At 43.3% G+C, this 14,829-nt stretch overlaps 1 protein-coding gene across 24 annotated transcripts in view; it reads right to left on the bottom strand.

Annotated features, from left to right (window-relative positions):
* The window catches only part of rimbp2b (RIMS binding protein 2b), an 80,133-nt gene that overhangs the window by 16,036 nt on the left and 49,268 nt on the right, over window positions 1-14,829 (bottom strand). For 18 of the 24 annotated variants that reach the window (XR_003751196.1, XM_028995460.1, XM_028995470.1 and 15 more), the window contains 8 exons: window positions 10,324-10,528; window positions 9,678-9,844; window positions 8,042-8,124; window positions 7,815-7,924; window positions 6,783-7,718; window positions 2,782-2,948; window positions 1,159-1,797; window positions 133-282 (listed from right to left, as the gene is read on the bottom strand). Coding sequence is in view for 23 of the 24 variants with exons in the window: in XM_028995460.1 (XP_028851293.1) it covers window positions 133-282; window positions 1,159-1,797; window positions 2,782-2,948; window positions 6,783-7,718; window positions 7,815-7,924; window positions 8,042-8,124; window positions 9,678-9,844; window positions 10,324-10,528 (2,457 nt within the window). In the remaining variant the exon portion in view is untranslated. The remainder of the gene's footprint in view (window positions 1-132; window positions 283-1,158; window positions 1,798-2,781; window positions 2,949-6,782; window positions 7,719-7,814; window positions 7,925-8,041; window positions 8,125-9,677; window positions 9,845-10,323; window positions 10,529-14,829) is intronic. The other 6 variants (XM_028995465.1, XM_028995467.1, XM_028995481.1 and 3 more) reach the window with 3 other exon arrangements.

Here is a 14,829-nt window from a genome sequence, read left to right as displayed (position 1 = left end):
TGAAACCGGAGAATAATAATGACATATTTTTTATCGCTCAGGGAGCCGACAATCTAAATGACGCTAAAGATTTCAGGATGGAATAAAAAGCATGTACAAACCCATACAGCTGTACATTTGTGAGATTCTTACATGTCGGCCCAGCTCTGAGCCTCTGAGGAACTCATCAACAGATGCACCTCTTCGTCTGCTGCGGGGCGACTCGTACCCATCCTCTTCCTCATCAGAGTTGAGTGAATGCAGAGCACTGCCCCTTTCACTGAAGATATTCCTCCTTTCCACCTAAACAGGGCGGGGACACGGACAGATATTGTGTACAACTTAATAAGACAAGGAACAACACCCCCCCCCCTTCTAACACCCTCCATCCACTTCTAACCTTAGCAATGAAGGCAAGTTATCAACAAAACAAAAACAATTAAAAATAATTCTGTTAAATGCACCTTGTACTGTGTGTACAGCCACACAGTTACTGGAATCTGTCCCGGTCTGCCATTGTGTCAGACTTCATTTCTTTCATGTGTATCCCATTACGCCTGAATTAATACATCAAACCCTGCATTCCTCCCTCCTTTGTCCACTGTCCCATATGTACATTGTAACTGTTTCCTTTTAACTTTGACCTTGCCAGAGAGTTTAAGTTTGTGGTTCGGAAGATCCCATCCCTGCTTTTGTTTAATTCGTGCCTCGTCCGTAGCATGACAGAAACACCCCGGTTCAATCTTTGCATTACGAGCTGAAGCTATGTCCTGACTGCGTGGAGAATAAATTCACCAGTTCGTTATTAGTAACGTTACTCTTGCCGTTCATGGGCCAAACAAGTCAATAGAAGTGCATACAGAAGAAAGATTGAATTGGTCATTTTTACAGTCTCTAAATTTATTACAATTACTGGGCCTTCTGACAATGCATAAAATAGACTACCAAACACATCCTTTCTTTACAGCAGCTGTTGAGGTGCCAACATTCTGATAGTTATGATGGAACGATTACATTTTAATCGTTATTTATTTTATGACAATCTAAAAAGCCCTGACAAATCCCTTTTGGTGTCTCCCCATTTAGTTCTTCTATATTAATATTTTATTCATGTCTCTGAAATACTTACAATATGTAAATTTATGTTTATTTATTTTTTTAAGTAAGGATGCCACTCACCCGGCTGTTTTCGGCCGTTCTTTGTGCCGCCTCGCGTGCCATGGCTTTGGCTGCCGTGTTGGTCATAGGCGTTCCCTGAGGTTGTGGCAGGATCCTCTGGGGGGAAGGGGAGCGTCGGCCCTGGATGTGTGGGGGTTCCAGGGTTCGTCCCGAGTGGCCGGGTGGAGGCAGGGGCGAGGGGGCACGTGGGACCGGGGATGCAGGGTGGTCCCAGGGCCGTCGAAGCCCGTCCTGTTCTTTGGTATGAATTTCTCTGGCACTTGGTAGCAGTTTGGGTTTGGGAAGGGGATGTGCATGAGGCAGGTGGACATGGGTCTGTGGGTGCGGAGGAGGAGGGTGGGCGTGTGGCTGCACGTGGGGCAGTGTGTGTGGCATGCTCTGTATGTGGGGTTGTGGGTGGGTTGGGGGGTACGTTTGTGGATAAGGAGGGACTGTGTGGAGAGGAACAGAGTGGGGTTGTGGATGCAGGTGTGGGGGTGGAGCCCCCAGCACACTGTGTGGTATGGTGGCCACGGGAGAGTCCTGAGATTCGCCCTGGACAGACAGAGTTCTGACCACCACCTCGCGTGCCTCCAGACCTTGGATACGGTTTAATTCCACTGTCACATAGTCCGCCGTGGGGTACAGCACCTCTGCTATCTACAACACAGACATTTACAAACATTACATGCACACAGAGAAGAATATTACACACAAAGATAAAAGCACATGCACACAAATATGATACACAGCATAGCACAGCACACAGTGCACACAACCTAATGTGGGGCAGTGGTGGCCAAGTGGTTAAGGAAGCGGCCCTGTAATCAGAAGGTTGCCAGTTCGAATCCCGAGGTGCCACTGAGGTGCCACTGAGCAAAGCACCGTCCCCACAACACTGCTCCCCGGATGCCTGTCATGGCTGCCCACTGCTCACTCAGGGTGATGGGTTAAATGCAGAGGGAAAATTTCACTGTGTGCATCGTGTGCTGTGCTGCTGTGTATCACATGTGACAATCACTTCACTTTTTTTTCTGCATTTAACCCATCATCCTTAGTGAGCAGTAAGCAGCCATGAACAATTCTACTCAAAATTGTACTCATCTGCACCCACTATACCCATTTACAAAGAAAGATTATTGTAAACGAATGACTGGGAAAGTATCACCCTAAACAAGGGCTTAGCCTCAGCGAAACAAGCCTAAGCAGAGTTACATGCACAATGACATAAAATATTAATATTACACAAAGTACTGAATTCAGAACAGCATTTGAATCAAAAGGATAGTGTTGATTGATCATAACTTATTTGGCCCAACCTTTCTAACAGCACATTGTGGTGTGGCATGAAAAGGCACGTTTAGGTTTTGACAGAACTTACATAAACTGCATTACATAAGGGAAATGCAGCTGCTATGTCAGCCTTCAGTCGGTAGATGGTGCCAGTGAGAGTAGAGCGGGTAGAGTTCAAGCACCTAACGCATTAGACGTCACCTAACACTACAATGACGTCTGTCTTTGTAGAGTTGTGTTGCTGATTTCAGGTCAGTTTTAAAAGTGTGGAAGTCTGTACTGTATGGCGAGAGAAAGGTTTAGAATGGACCTATGAGATTTAATTTCTACATTAAAAACAGTATTACTGACCTTCTGACCCTTTGTGCAAACCGCATACCCAATCACACTCGCCCCATTAGATGTCCCAGATGGGGTAAGGGCAGGGGGCTTCCAGCGCACTTGCAGGACCCCTGGGTTTTGCCCAATCAGCACCTGCACTTCCTGAGGTGGGTGTGGGGGGCCTGGCAGAGAAGTCTCTGAATAACACAGAAGCAGATCATTTTTAATCTAAAAGCCTTGACTGGAAACCATGCTGATTGGTACAAATTAGAGTGAAAAATATGAATGACGAGTGACAAAAGTTATTGGCACAGATACTCAAAATTACATGAATTCTTTAAATTAACCTGGTCAGCCTATGAGCCCACTTTTTGAATGGACAAAATTAAGCAGAATATCTCTGCAACTGCATGGTCTATTAGTATAATTTTTAAAATTCAAAGGCAAATTCAAATAAAATCAAAAGGCTCCAGAGTGTAGGATTCAGCATTTATGTCAACTGGGCCAGAGAAAATGAGGATGGAACGCTGAAAAAAAAACAAAAACACTTTTTACAGTGATTTGGACATATGATAGCGGCTGTACAAGCAATATTCCTCAAGTAAACCATAGTACTAAATCCTAATAATAAACCTGCATCAAACATATTGCTGTATAAAAATTTTGAAAAACAATAACACTAAAATGAAAAATACAAAAGTTGTATAAAAACTACTTAAATGTCAATAATCAATATAATAAATGAACTAAATCTACATTATTGTGTATCATGCCATTGCTTGAATCAGTTAATCACAGCAGCACCTGGCACTCTGCCGTGTATGGGTGTTTTCACCCTATGGATGCAGCACTATTTTCTGCAGACAAAGATTCAACAGGACAAATAGCCGAACTGCTGTCTTGCACCAGAATATCCAGCACCTCTTCAGTCGTAAAAACTTGGATGAGCCTATAGAATTGAGGGGGCATTTGTGGAAATAACACCAACACCGTTCACCAACCACAGCATGTGAAACACCAGGCACAAGCCCATGATGGCTAGATTTCCTTAAATGTTTTTGCCCTTTTTCGGGGGTTCTCGGAGCCTGAAAATAGTATGATTTTTGAACAGCGTATTGGGCTGCTGATTTTTTTCCCCACTGTGGACATGGTCCAGAGTTTTTATATCCATATAAGATGATATGTATGAATTTATACATATTTATGGGGGTTAATATTGTGTGCATTGTGCTGCCCCCGGGGGCGAGAGGAGAGGCATAAAATCTGTTGGCCTTGATCAAAATTTTTGGTATACATATTCACAATAAGGCCCTATATAGTACAGGATACAAAGAAGCCTCTTCAATTGAGGGTTTGTATATTCCTGTATGCCTGCTTGTTTACATTTAAAAGAATAATAATTATGTGAAAAACCAAATGATTATCAGTGCCTTAAAAACACAACAGCATTTGATGAGTATGGCCTCTTATGTGTTGCAGGGTGAATGAGAATCCCCAAAAACAACTGAAACTGGAGGAGGTGTGACCAGCTGATCATGTCAGCTGCCAGCTTGATCCACCCAGCAGGATGAAAGGTTACTAAATGAAAGCTGCTCAGAGTCCCAGCTTATCTTATCAAACACATCATCGCTTAGCCAGAGGTCAGGTGCTCAACAGCAGTCGATACCACAGCTCCAGAAACACACAAACACGGCAGCTCTGCACGACACGATCATGCAGACACAAAAATGCATGAAATCTGGATTTTAAAAACAAATCATTTTCTGTAATAATCAATAATTGTTTAGTAAGGATTCACAAATTCAGAAGATTTTTGGAAAAAAAATTCACAAACCTGTTTATACCCAGTTAATTTACATTAACAACATTTATCAGATGCCCTTGTCCAGTGTCTTAAAAATCAGTAGTTACAGGCACAGTCCCCCTGGAGACACTCAGGGTTAAGAGTCTTGCTCAGGGACATAATGGTAGTTGGTGGAGTTTGAACCTGGTTCTTCTGGTTCACTAGGCTACTACCATCAGTGCTCATCTCTATGAATTATTATTAACAGTAACTATATGTCTGAGTGTCTGGAATGGGTCAAGTTTACGTGATATGTAAAACAAGACAGATTTAAGTAAAAAAAAGAATAGTTTTGATTTCTCTGCAAGTAGATTCAACAAAGTATAAATGTAGAATGTTGCAGAGTTCCAGGTGCATGGAAGCAGTTTAAAACAGCGAATGTCGTGACGCTGGTCTAGACAGACCTGCTCGAGACAAAAACCACAAATGACCAGACTCAGCACAAACGAGTCGAATACAGAGCAGGAAGAACAGTCCCACAAAAAGAGCATCAAATAACTGTACACTGCTCAGGAACCAGTAAGCAGCCATAAAGGTTACTGGGAATTCCTTGAACAAAGAGAAACATATGATTGGTATGAACACTGACTAATGAATATGATATTCCATCAGTTACAAACATAGGGGACTCTGCTATAGGGGATGCAAAAAACATGCTGAAAGCAGTGAACTTCTGTTCTAGCCCTCTGATCACCCTCACCCGGGGAGCAGTGTGTGGGGACAGTACTTTGCTCCCTTTGCTGCACTCAAACTTACGGGTCAATGCACAACCAAATAATGCATAATAATGTTTTTCTATATATTTGATTTGACTGCAGGTTTACTGTAAATGGAAGTTAATCTGCTTCCTGCCTCATTAAGATTGCATGGTGCTACAGTTGGGTGTCTCCCATGAGGACCGTGCAAATGAGGACCGTGCATTTGTTACTTCACCCTTCAGCAGAATGCAAGTAGTACTCAGTGAACCCATTTAGACATACCGCTTGTGATTTTAAGATATACAAAAATAAATAGTTGATGTTGTACACTTGTAGTGTTTATGGGTGTCATGTGAATCACCCTGTATACTGTAGAACGCCACGGTAAAGGTGTCATGTTCTGTGTTACATGTTCTGTCATGTTCTGTGTTACAATTTTGAAGTACTGTTATGTACTTTATGGGTGCTAATGTACTATTAACACATATTGATCCATTTGATTGTGCATTCCTGACCCCACCATTGTAAGTGTTTGACACACTGATTTCTGTGAGCCTATGCATCATGTCATATTACCTCACATTTACTGAGCACGTGCCAACTGACGAGAGATAAATGTAAAATGTGCAGCTGAAAGGCTCACTTTGGCTTCTCTAAACGTGGTTCTGCAAGTCTCTCTGCCAACGTTTGATCGGGGAAAAAGCCTCATGGGAGAGGAGAGAAGAGGATTCCCCCTCTTTGCCTCCCTTCTGCCACGTCGTTGTCTTTCTCTGTCATTATTCTCTCGTTTCATCTCCAGTTCCAACTGCGGCAGATGCTCTGTTCATTACGCATGCATCTATTTTTCACAGGCTTAAATATTTATTTATTACAAAGCTTTGTGAGCCATCAAAAAAAACAGATGTTTAATGTCTCCGTAGGTTGCATTGGTATCTTTACCTGAAATATGCATAGGCACACTGTGCAAATGAGGCCACAACATTTTTTGAAAGGAAAATCCAGGGTTTTTGGCATGAACACAATGTGTTTGCATTGCAATTGCAATGGCATCAAATTCTAGAACATCTATTAAAACAGGGAGCCGTGCAGACACAAAAATGGTTTTCTGTGAGGGATGATGACAACTTCCTTGCTAAAAAAAAAAAAAACATCTCTATGCATCCATAATTAGAATTATTAATGAACATGTGCATTTATGATGCTCATTCATATAATTAGTGTGCATATACATATGGGAGAGAAAATGAAGGTGATCAGGGTAAACTAGCATCCATCGATTTCCCATTGACCCCTTGTGGTGTCCAACAGCAGTTTGATTTAAATACTAAATACTTAAAACATGACTGCCTCAAAAATGTAATTATACTGACAACCTGCTGACCATTGCCACATACAAACACGTTACTTGCTGTGTGTAAATTGTGCCCTAAAGCACTACTGACATCCAGTGTTATTTTCAGTGAGTTCTGGGGCATGGTGGGTAGACTCACCGGCATGCTGGGTGCAGAATTCTACAGAGATCTCTCTCTTCTCTCTCTGCTCAAGCGGAAGCTGCCAGGGCATTTGGTGTGGCCGTGCCACCAGGCGCACCATGTACACAGTCATGGGCTTCAGGTTGTAGAAATGGTACCTGTAGCTGCCAGGCTTCATTACGTCGTACTCAGACTCGTTGAGGAAGATGGTATGGCTGTAGTTACTGTTGCTGGGCATCCAGGACAGCTCGGCTGACACTGGTGTGATGTTCTCCACACGCAGGTAATATGGTGCGACCACCACGTCCTTTCCCACCAGCAGTGTGCAGCGCAGCTCGTCGGAAAGGCCACGCTCTGTCACACTCTGGATGGAGATGCGGTGGGTGGTGGTGGCCAAGTTCAGCTTCTCGATTAGGGCCTTGGTTCGTCCACCGAGTGGAACAGTCATCCGCACCTCGCGGTCCACCAGCACATTGTAGGCGCTTACAACACCCCAGCCTGGTGGCACTACTGGTGGCTCCCAGCCCACGATCACACTTTTGGCCAGCTGCTTGATCAGGTTGATGCGGCGTGGGTAAGGCACGATGTCTTCACCAACCTCATCAATGCTCACATCTAAGGTGCCCATTCCGTTGCTGCAGCTGCCGAGCAGGTCATTACCCACCGTTCCCAGGGTGCCGAGGCTGCTCAGGCTGCTTAGAGTGCTCAGGCTGGTCAGCGTGCTGGTGGCACTGCCTGCACCCAGGCTGTCCAGCTTGGCACTCTCAGACAGCAGGCTGCCCAGGGTGGTGCTGCCTGTACCTGGCACAGAGGACTGGGGGGCGGGGCTATGGTTGAGGTAGGCCGTTTCTTTGATACTGCGTTCACTGGGTGGGACAGAAAGGACATCGTCTTCCTGGAGAAAGTCAACAAAGTTGGAGGGGACAAGACCCTGTTGGCCATCTAGCAGCTCCCCTATGGGTAGAGAGATGGATGGAGAGATGAGTATTTCAAGAAAGGTAACAGAGAAATATAACAAAGGCAAGGGTTAAAGGGATGGAGAGTACAGACCTTCATAGAAGCCGTCCTCATCCATGGTCCCGTACACATAGAGATACCTCCCTGCCACCAGGGGGAGCTCTGCCTCTGGATTCTCATTGGGCCCATCATAAGGATTGTAACTGAAGACAAAAAACAAAGTAGCCTTGACTTGCAGAAGAGGAACTAGGGGCAGAAGAAAGACTAACTACAGAAATAAGATTTCGTAAGTGGCAAATGAGCAGCGAAGAGCTTCTCACTTGTAGCGTGCCACGCACAGACGCACTTTCCCAGAGTATCTGGGCTTGGAGCGCGGTGTTGGACTCAGCTCTTTGTCCATCTGCTGAGAGAGCAGTTAAAAAACGGCCATTAGTGAGCTCAGAAGGGTGGCACAGGCACTTGGCTGCCTTCATTCCTCTCTACTTTAATTTAATCCTTGTGTGCTAGCTTGATTTAACTTACAGGGATTCTTTCTACTATGTTGTAACTGAATGTGTAAATTCTATGGACAGTGCCCATCTTTTTTCCGCCAGTGAGTAATGTTAGCTCCATCTTCTGCCTTTTCCTCATACGATCTGTCTTGCATGGGATGCACATGATGGGAGTCTGTATTCATGTCTAGTTAGCCCCCTATGCTATTCAAATAATAAATTGCCATTTTTTATGACTGTAGATCTTGATCATATTAATATTGTAAACAATAACGGCAGTTTTGTGGAATTTTATGTATTTTTAGTAAATAACATCACATTTTAGATCTTAGTTTATATTTAACAATTAGACCAATAATATGCAGTATCATAATGCAGCAGAAAAGCTGTGTTTGAAAGTGAAGTGATTGTCATTGTGAAACACTGCAGCACAGCACACGGTGACACAATTAAATGTGTCCCCTGCATTCATCACCCTTGGTGAGCAGTGGGCAGCCATGAAAGGCACCCGGGGAACAGTGTGTGGGGACAGTACTTTGCTCAGTGGCACCTTGGAGGCAAACCTCCAACAACGGGTAGGACTCCTTAACTACTAGGCCAACCACTGCCTAAAAAAATGATAAAGTGATCCCTAAGAGAGCCAATGAAATTGAGGCCAGGTGGGTCTTTTAACCCCTTAACACCAACTGATTGTCACTAACTGATGTCTTTATTCCATTTCTGATTACTAGAGCGTTAAGTGGTTAAACTCAGTATCAGTTGTCTCTCACTGTGAGCTGTTATGCTACGTCTGTTTCACAGGGCTGGTTGCTGTGCACATGCCAGTAATACCAGCATGGCTGAGCTGCAGACAGACTGGACAGCATGGGCTTATCACACCCTCACACACACACACACACACACACTTACACCACCCACAAGCACACACAAATCATCCAAACACATAAGTCCAGTACACACGAACACTCCCTCACACAAAAGGATATTCCGTTTACACACAAACCACACAAATATTTGTAGAATGATCACTTTTATGTAGTGCCACCATATATTCCTGGTACTACATAATATGTGCTTAGGCCATGTTCACTAATGTCACATTCACTTGCTCACCAATCAGAATGCTTGAAATAAAGCTTGGGTAATCTGCATGTAGGTCTTGGTAGTGGGCGGTGTCCCACAAAGGGGTGCAGAGATGGTGTGACATTAATGAACAAGAAAATAGTTTCAGAAAGCAGTTTGTTCAACTCATCCACTTTTAGACCCATATCAATTAAAATGTATGTACTATTAGTATTAAAAGTTGGTCGTATCAAAGACATTATGAATTTGTAACACAGGGTTAATCATGTGGGTTGAAACAGGGTTTTGACAAATGGATCTGAAACATGACTGGACAAATCATGAGTTGATGGGCAGACTGACCAGCCAGCCGATTGGTTTAGAAACTAGTAAACGGACTCACGCTGGTCAGGAAGGGACGCACCTCGGTCAGGAACCGTCGCGGGCTACTGGGCTGACTCCGGCTCAGGAATGACTGCTTGACGGACAGGAACTCGCCCTTTTCGCCACTGACCTGTAGAGGTCGGATCACCTCTGATACCACTGACCTGCTCAGTGGACTGTCATTGCCTGGCAGCAGAAACACAAGGCAGGGTCATCAGCATTAATCAAGAATATTTCTGGGAGGTTTTACACTTGGAAAGCATGAAAACTGGAATAATGCTTCTTAATAAGATTTCCCATCATGCTGAAAACAGGCCAAAAGATGATGTCGGGAGTGATTGATGATTTTATATCTCTGCATATTTTAACTCCCTGTAATGTGACAAATCAGTTTCTCACAAAGGTGCACTTATCCCAGCGAGCCCACAGGGGAGATTCCTGCTGTGTCACTTCCCTGGATTTTTCAATAAGGAGGGACGCTGGCAGTTTTTAATATTGATGTGATGAGCGGTGTGATTTGCAGGCGTTAGTGTGATAAGAGTGCAGTCTGTGAGCATTTACAAAACTGCAAAAAAAAAAAAACAACAACGGCATCTCACACGCCAGAGAACTGCTAACAAGACCTGCATTCCAGCATTCTGGCAGTAGAGTCATGTGACACAGACCTTTCCCGGCTGGAGCTGCCAGGCCATTCAGGAGCTGGGAGAGCGATTTGCCAGGTGATGCCGGGGCTTCATTCACAGTCAGCGTGCTGCTACTAATGATGTCAAAACTCCCGGCCTGCAGCCGGAATTTCTCCAGCTCTTTGGACAGGAGGTTAAACTGCTCGCTCTGAGTCCGACATTTCTCCTCCAACTCCCGCACTTTGGCCTTGACAGAGAGACAGAGGCAGAGGAAATAAGAGAGAACAACTAGAATCAATTAGAAACAATTAGAATCAAAGTTTCACCTCTCGTGCATCTTCAGTTGATGCTCTTTAAAATTAAGAGCAGAGAACAACACATTTTAGTGATACAGTTGAGACCACAATTATTAGTCCCCCCTTATGAAATTAGACAATACTCCTGATTTCTCCATGAAAATGACCATTAACAACAAATGTGTGTAAGGGTGGTAGTAGCCTAGTGGGTAACACACTCGCTTATGAACCAGAAGACCCAGGTTCAAATCCCACTTACTACCATTGTGTCCCTGAGCAAGACACTTAAGTTGCTCCAGGGGGGGGACTGTCCCTGTAACTACTGATTGTAAGTCGCTCTGGATAAGGGCGTCTGATAAATGCTGTAAATGTAAAGTGTGTTGTTTTGGAAACAAATAATCTTTAAATAACAATGTCCACTAGGTTTAATTAGGATATTTTATTGATACACTAAGTTGAAACAAGAAATTGGTTTTGGTATCCTTGAGGAACTGTTGGGCTAATTTTGATGTGTGCTTTGGGTCATTGTCTTGTTGGAAGAGCCAGCGATGACCTAAGCCTAGACTAAGAGCAGATAGGAGCAAAATGTCAACATAATTCTATTTTTCAGGTACATGATGCCATGTACCTGAACAAAGCTCCCTTTGCCTGAGGCTGAAAAACAGCCCCACAGCATGATGCTGCCACCACCATGGCTAAATGTAGGAACTGTGCTGAAGGCCTCTCCCTTTCTTTGCCAGTTCCAGTTTAGTCTAATCAGGCCAAAGCACAGACTTCCACAACTCATCTTTTGTGTAAAGGGATCTTCTGGGATGAGGGCCCTGAAGCCCACCATGATGAAGATGCAGTTTTGAAGTTTGGAGATGGAGTCATTTTATGCTGATTGAATGTTGTTTGGAAGCCAATGGACTGAACAGGTGGGGTTTAAAGCTGATTGGTTAATTACTATAGGTGTCATGATACGGACCGGCAGGGGTTACTCCGGATCCGGACCGGAGTTTCATGTTAGTCCTGTGTAATGTTCCCTGATCGTGTTCACCTGCTGTCTATTTATATAATTGTATAAAGCTATCCTGTTCGTGTCTGTTCGCCGTCGGGTCATTGTGCATGTTTATGTTTCCTTGTCTCGTGTAGTCTGTATTAAACCCCTGTCGCGTGAAATCGTGCGAATGCGTCCTCCTTCATCTCCATGTCCAACCCACCCGTGAAAATAGGTGTGTTTTGAAAGCATTCACCTGGGGCTAATTTTCTGATTATAAATAAAACATTATTTCATATTATATATTACAAAATGTACCAAAAGCTACTAAATACCACTGACCAATGTTTAATTCTTTACATTTTCACCAATGCTGCAAACATTCCAAAATCTTCCATAATTTCTGGGGAGCTAAGAATTCTGGCCTCAACAGTACACATAGTGCCCAACATAGTGCAATAACACTCACAAGCATGACTCCCATTACTGTGTGTACCAGAGGCTTCCCTCCACCACCGCACGAGGGGGAGAGAGTGGAGTGTGGAGTTTACTTTCAAAATTCACGAATATCATACCATTCACAAATATATTTCTTAATTCAGCAACAAATGAGCAAAGATTCACAAATATAATTTATGACTTACAAATAAATAACACCATTTACAAATGCATTTCTCGACTCAAAAAAACTTGATGCAAAAATGTCAGTGCAGTTGTTTACAAACCAATAAACATTTTTAAACCACCATATATATTTGTGAATACCCTTACATTTATTTGTGGATTTTTGAAACGCTGGATTCACTAATGTGTTTTTTTCAAAAGGGAGCCAATCAAATGTCTCCAGAGTTTAGAGTCAGTCACATCATTTGAGAGTGAAATGATTTAATGTTGACAACATTGTGCTACTTTTGCACATTGTTGTGGTCTCTTGAAAGGAATTGCGAAAACACGAGGTTCATAAAATTAATCGGGACAAAAATATAACGCAAATCCTCCAGTGTTTTGTTGTGGTAGTAACTGTGTTTCTGCTGAATGTAAATGAACGTTTCCCTGCTCGCTCATCTCAAGTGGTGTCTGTCAACACAGACAGCCTGGTGTCTGGACATACCCTGGATACAAGAACACAAGCAGAAATTCTCTGATTCCACTCGGAATTTGAGACATGGCCTAAAATGCAGAAGCACTTGGGACACTGTGACTTATCATGGTGGGCCACCATTCAGTGGTTTGTAAATGCAGGCTTATCAGTTTGTGAATTAATGTAACTGCACTGACATTTTTGTGCATCACAAAAAATTGCATTTGTGAATGGTGAATTTATTTGTAAGTCATAAACTATATTTGTGAATCTTGTTGCATGAATTGCTGAATTAAGAAATATATTTGTGAATGGTGTGTGATTCATTCCCGAACTTTGAAACTATCGCCATAGTGGTGAGGGTGGTGTGGCAGGCTGTGAAATCTACACCATGTAGCTTAATATCAACAGTCGTGACCACAGTTGTGATACATTGTTGCCACATGGCTGCATTTCACATCTGGGTGCAGCATGAATGACATCTGCCACAGCTGAAAACACAGGATGGTCCAATGCAGGAGCCCAATGTGGAGGGGTGCAAGAAGATGAGGGACTAAAGGAGAGAAATAAAGGGGAAGTCACGAATGGCTTTGGCCTGTGTTACCTAAGTATGCACTGCGTGTGTACATGTTTTTGAACCCAACCCATGAATGAGCAGTTTCAAGAATCAAAAACAAGACATGTGAGCTTGAAAGCCAGTTGTGTCTTTCTCATCATTCTCAACTGAAGAAAAACTGCAGGAAGCGTTCCTCTCTTCAGGAAAAATGTTCTAGCCATTCTACTGCATAAATAAAGATCAAGCCTCGGAAGTGTCAACACCTCAGTAGTCACTGAAGCCATCAAAGTCAAGCAAGCAGGTCTGCTCTGATGTGCTGGTTATATGGGGTGCTGACCTCCCAAACACACCTCTATGCACATACCTAGAACATTGTAATCATATAATGGTGTATTTCTCATATTACCCAAAGATACTGTCCCATTAGAAATGAGAAATTACACCAGTGCAGAACTACTGTACAGGGGTTACTCATCACTGGATCTCCAGTCAAATTCCTGTGTATGCAATGAAAGGACAGAGGTGAACGCCAATAAAGCTTTGAGTTATTCAGAGGAAACGTGTCAGATGAAGGTCCAGCCTGGCCATTGTCATCCATGCAATATTTCTCTGACAGCCATGAGTTACTGTCTGTAATGTTTCCCCAGACAATTATGAATTTCATACTCATACTCGCCTTGTACAGCGTTCATTTTTGGACTCATGAAAGCTTTTGTAGCTGATGTAGGATAATTAATCAAAATGTTTTGTAAGGGAAAGAACATGCATCACCAGCATATACAGTGGGTACGAAAAGTATTCAGACCCCATTATATTTTCGACTCTTTGTTATATTGCAGCCATTTGAAAAATCATTAAGTTTCCTCTTAACACTAGAAGTCCCAGAGATTAGCCATTTGGCTTTTCTACCTATAACACCCACAGGATAGTCAATTGACTAGAAGACTTTTAACTCATATCCTTTTAGACTTTTAACTAATATCCTTAATCACCAACCACTCAATTTTCAAACGCTTCTTGGGGGGAAGGGGAGTGACACATTCCAATCGGCCACCCATTTACAAATGAATGGGAGCCATTTGTCGGTGATTGAGTTGTTAGTTCCCAACCAAGGGGCCATTTGGCCTACCTCTGCTAGAGCTGAGGGGTCAGAAAAACCTGGGGCTTCTAGTGTTAATTCTAAGTGGTATGTGTGGAGACAAAATGGCACTGCTCATCACTTGTCCAATACTGTCCCAACAGTGAAGCATGGTGGGAGCAGAATCATGCTGTGGGGATGTTTTGCAGCTGCAGGGACAGGACAACCAGTTGCAATTGAGGAAAATATGAATGCGGCAGGAATATCCTGGACAAAAACCTTCTCCAGAGTGCTCAGGACCTCAGACTGAGTCGAAGTTTTACCTTCCAACAAGACAATGACTCTAAGCACTCAGCTAAAACAATGAAGGAGTGCCTATGTGATTGACTCTGTGATTGTTCTTGAATGGCCCAGCCAGAGCCCTGACCTAAACCCAATTGAGCATCTCTGAAGAGACCTAAAAATTAAAATGGCTGTCCAACATTTACCATTCAACCTGCCAGAACTGGAGATGTTCTGCCAGGAGGAATGGTAGAGGATAGCCAAATCCAGGTATGA

This window comes from Denticeps clupeoides, chromosome 11, assembly GCF_900700375.1.
Source record: "Denticeps clupeoides chromosome 11, fDenClu1.1, whole genome shotgun sequence".
Lineage (NCBI taxonomy): Eukaryota > Metazoa > Chordata > Actinopteri > Clupeiformes > Denticipitidae > Denticeps > Denticeps clupeoides.
This window is presented reverse-complemented; position numbering and strand designations above follow the sequence as displayed.